General features: G+C 48.9%; 1 protein-coding gene across 1 annotated transcript in view; it reads left to right on the top strand.

Moving 5' to 3' along the window:
* Positions 1-3755, top strand: part of FAM110B (family with sequence similarity 110 member B) — a gene marked incomplete in the record, with an annotated part of 27881 nt that extends 24126 nt beyond the window's left edge. Inside the window, 1 exon segment of the mRNA XM_027773732.1 lies at positions 6-3755. Within this exon segment, the coding sequence (XP_027629533.1) occupies positions 6-1121 (1116 nt within the window).
* Positions 3756-4523: the final 768 nt, after the last annotated feature.

The raw sequence follows: 4523 nt of genomic DNA, 5'->3' as shown, positions 1-4523 counted from the left end.
TGCCTGCCATGCCCACGGAGACCCTACAGACAGGTAGCATGGTGAAGCCGGTGAGCCCCGCCGGCACCTTCACCTCGGCCGTGCCCCTGCGCATCCTCAACAAAGGGCCCGACTACTTCCGCAGGCAGGCCGAGCCCAACCCCAAGAGACTCAGCGCGGTCGAGAGGCTGGAGGCCGACAAGGCCAAGTACGTCAAGAGCCAGGAGGTGATCAACGCCAAGCAGGAGCCGGTGAAGCCGGCCGTGCTGGCCAAGCCCCCCGTGTGCCCGGCCGCCAAGCGCGCGCTGGGCAGCCCGACGCTGCGCGTGTTCGGCAACCACGCCAAGACCGAGAGCGGCGTGCAGAGGGAGAACCTCAAGCTCGAGATCCTCAAGAACATCATCAACAGCTCCGAGGGCTCCAGCTCCGGCTCGGGCCACAAGCACAGCTCCCGAAACTGGCCGCCGCACCGGTCAGACGCCACCGACCTGCACCGCCACTCCTTCGCCGAGTCGCTGAAGGTCTACCCGACGCAGGCCCGCGGCAGCCCGCAGGAGACCGGGTCCCACGTGGGCCGGCGGCTGCTGGAGCAGTCGGCCGAGTCCTTCCTGCACGTCTCGCACAGCTCCTCGGACATCCGCAAAGTGACCAGCGTGAAGCCCCTCAAAGCCATTCCCTGCAGTAGCTCCGCTCCTCCTCTGCCTCCCAAACCCAAAATCGCCGCCATCCCCACGGTGAAGTCCCCCGAGGCTGACCCGGTGGAACCGGCCTGCGGAGTGAGCAGGAGACCCTCCCTCCAGCGGTCGAAGTCAGACTTGAGTGACAGGTATTTCCGAGTGGACGCGGACGTGGAGCGGTTCTTCAACTACTGTGGACTGGACCCCGAAGAGCTGGAAAACCTCGGCATGGAAAACTTTGCAAGGGCTAATTCTGACATCATATCCCTCAACTTCCGCAGCGCAAGCATGATCAGTTCAGACTGTGAACAGTCTCAGGACAGTAACAGTGACCTTAGAAATGATGACAGTGCCAATGACCGGGTGCCCTACGGCATTTCTGCCATCGAGAGAAACGCTAGAATCATCAAGTGGTTATACAGCATCAAACAAGCTAGGGAGTCACAGAAGGTCTCCCACGTGTAGGAGGGCGGGTGGGCGTCTGTGCATACGCGGTTGTGAAGGTTGTGAGGTCTCCTTGAAGTGTTGTGAGCTTCTCCACTCTTTGTGTTGCTTGTGGTGCAATGTTTTCGAGTTGCATGCCTGTCAACATGAGGACTGACCTGGCTTCACCATCGCTGCAGCGCCTGGCTGAACACGTCATCTGCCAAAAGTTTCAGGCCAGAATCCCAGTAGGGCTTTGCTCCCAAGCAGAACTGTTTACACGGAAACAGTATACGACTTCGATATTTATGTGGTTCTTGTGTTTTTATACCCCCCGCTATGGTGTCTTAATTAAAAGTTTTATCAACTGGCTTTTAAGTTGAGAGCAGAATCTTTTTGAAATACTACTAAAGCCACTTTGCCTACACGGGGGACAGTAATAAGGGGGACATAAGTGGGATCTGCTCCCAGACAGATAGTGACTGACTACACATAGGGCCAGGCTGGGTTTTTTTTTTCTGTGGAATAAAATGGTGAGCCTGTTGTTAATTGTTTACATGTTGAAATTCTCTTGCCATTTCGTGAAGCAATATTTGGGGCTACGTTCTGTGTCCAACTCTGTGTAAATGTTGATGGTTTTGTGTAATACCCCAAGGAAAGACAATCGGGTTCAATGAAGGATGATTACATCGAGGAGGTTGGGTGTGTGGGGGCTTTGTTGATGTTGTTCCAATTTGGGATCATTCGGAAGTGTCCAATAGTAATCTTTTGTCAGAAATAGCCATCCTGAAAACTCTTACGGAATGCCTTTACAAAAGAGTAAGTTTGGTTTGGGGGCCCAGAACTACTAATCTCATGCTGTTGGTCTCCCTCCTCCCCTCCCTCTGCTGTTGCTATTTTATTTGGGATGGAGGAGCGGGGCATGTGCAGGTTTGAGCTGTCTGAGCAAAACGGAAATACCACCCATATCGATCCCGAGCCTCCCATTCTAAAGGGAAGAGTGTGGAGGCTCAGCCGAGCCATGTCTGAGCAGTATGATTCTGTCGTCTCGCTGTGTTCCGCTCTCACGTTGTAGGTCTTTGTTACAACTCTGCAAAGCTCTAGGAACAGCACTATGTAGCTTTCTACCTATGGTCGCTCTGGCTGCCTATCAGCATGCCCGCCTCCCCCACTCACCTGTCCTGCAGGTGGTTCAGTTCGCTGTCAACCAGCTGATGACAGGGTGGCGTAATTGCAGAGAGGTCACAGTGCTGTGGTCTGCTTCGTGGCTCTTGTGGTCACGCTCGGAAGTCCTCAGCAGCACGACCTTAGACTTGATCAGCTAATCTGAAACTTTCTATGGTGTAAATGCTGTAAGACTTTGTACATACTTTCAGCTGTTACGAAATCTTTAAGAAAACAAAGGAAAAGTTATGTCAATAAATAGCTCTGGTGCAGGCACTGGTGGTGGTGCTTTCTCTTTGTCCTTCCCTTTTCTTGCTCCCTGAAACTTTCATTTGGCCTGTGAGCCAGAAGGCGGATTTTTGATAGTCTCCAAGAAACATCAATTCATTTAGCTATTTTCACCATATCCCACTGACTCTGAACAGTATTCTTAATTGTAGCTTTTGCCAAAGAGTTACATCAAGGTTCCTAAAATACGCTGTTGCCTCTTTACTTAGTTCACACTTGGGTTATTTTTGTCTTTTCTTAACCATCAGGATTTTTCACATCTTCTACAAGATTCTCCAGTCATAAATATTTATGGATTCTCACAGCAGAGGCGTACTTTCAAAGAGTCTGGCTCTGTTTATTTGTACGCACCCAGCATCGGTGCCACTGTACGGGTCTATCCATCCATTCATTCATTCACTCAGTCTCCTTCAACATGTCACCTGTTCAGCCACTCCCTTTTTCTGGCATCTTCGTCGGTACAGGACCGCCATGCTCAGCGACAGTCTCTGCTGTGAGGAACTGGTCTTTTCACATTTATTTTAAGAGAAACATCACTCCTGCGAGTGGACATGTCCCATCTCCTATTGTCTGGATATTGACTATTCAATGAGTATGTATTAGACTAAGTAATTTGAAGGTTAACATTTCTCCCGGCATTCCATACAATACGTCATGTAAAAGGAAGCATTATTTAAGAAGTAATTTTTAGGAACAGATGATAGGATTCTCAACTATTCCCATGTTTATAAACAGTTCCTTCTTAAAAGCAAAGTGGGTTCCTTGACTCTGCTGGCTTTGAATTCCTCCTGGTTCTCTCACTAATCTTCAGCTGAACTGGAACCCGCTTCCCAGGAGAAACGTTTTCGAATGCAGCTGTGAGTGGTGATGGTACCCTGCATTGAAGATAGTAGAAGAAAAGGAAGTTCTCTGGAAAAACAAACGACAACAGCAAAGTTTCCAGACCTCACCATTTGTGTGGCAATGTGGCCATTCAAATATACGTGGCTTACCGCCTGGCCCTTTTCTGGGGCTACTGAAATGCTAAAAATAGATATTTTCCTTAAAAAGTATTTTGACTTGGGGAGGGGGATGCTGGGGCAAATGAGCACTTCTTAACTACTCGCACTGCTTTGTCGCTGCGTGTGCTGTTTTAGTCAAAGACCGTGTTAGACGCTTCCAGTATTTCAACACAGTGTGTGATCTGTATTCAGACAGGACGATAAATCATCCCACTGTAATCCAGTCTAAGCTTCTGTGTGGCCTTATTTGTATAGTGGACAAATAAGTGGGAGTCTTTTGTTTCCTATGGAAGATGGGAGCTCATTATTTTCTGTGTGTTCTTGAATTCGTTTTTATAGAAGACCATTTCAGATGCATAATATTAAATCCTAAGCGTGAAACATTTCCTAGTTGTGAAATACCTCTATTCCTCACAGAGCGCTTGTTCCTCTCACTCACAGAGGTCACGTGCGTGCGTATGTGTGTGTGTGTGTGTGTGTGTGTGCGCGTGTAAGATGGAAGTACCGGTGTGAATATAGTGTTGTCATAGAGGTCACGCTTTTTATTCCCTGCACAACGCAGAGGGAAACGCGATTGCCCTGCAGGGCCCTGGAAGCTAGCTGTTTCGAAAAATGACCAGCTTGTCCGACAGACCTCCCGTCTCTTTCTCTGCACTGCCTCGGTTTAGCCTCACACCATCGATGATGCAGACTGGCATTCTAACTGAAGGCCCTCCCACTCCAAACCATGACCAGGCTCTTCTCCATCCTGTTTCATTCCGGAGATAACAGGGTCAATTCTAGTTATGTTACTCCTCTGTAAAAATATCTTCTGGCTTCAGTAGGTTGCCTACAGGATAGATCCTAACTTCTTAAAACAATTCCCAACGTGGGCCTCTACCTCTCAGATGTCAGCCTCTCAGCCCAGGCTTCCACGTTCCAACCAAAGGGAAGTTTCCATTGGGAACTTTTATTTATTTATTTATTTATTTTTTTTTTTGGAGAGGTTTTT

This window comes from Tupaia chinensis, unplaced genomic scaffold (genome assembly GCF_000334495.1).
Source record: "Tupaia chinensis unplaced genomic scaffold, TupChi_1.0 Scaffold000046_3, whole genome shotgun sequence".
Classification (NCBI taxonomy): domain Eukaryota; kingdom Metazoa; phylum Chordata; class Mammalia; order Scandentia; family Tupaiidae; genus Tupaia; species Tupaia belangeri.
The sequence above is the reverse complement of the archived record's forward strand: the minus strand, read 5'-3'. Positions and strand labels throughout refer to the sequence as shown.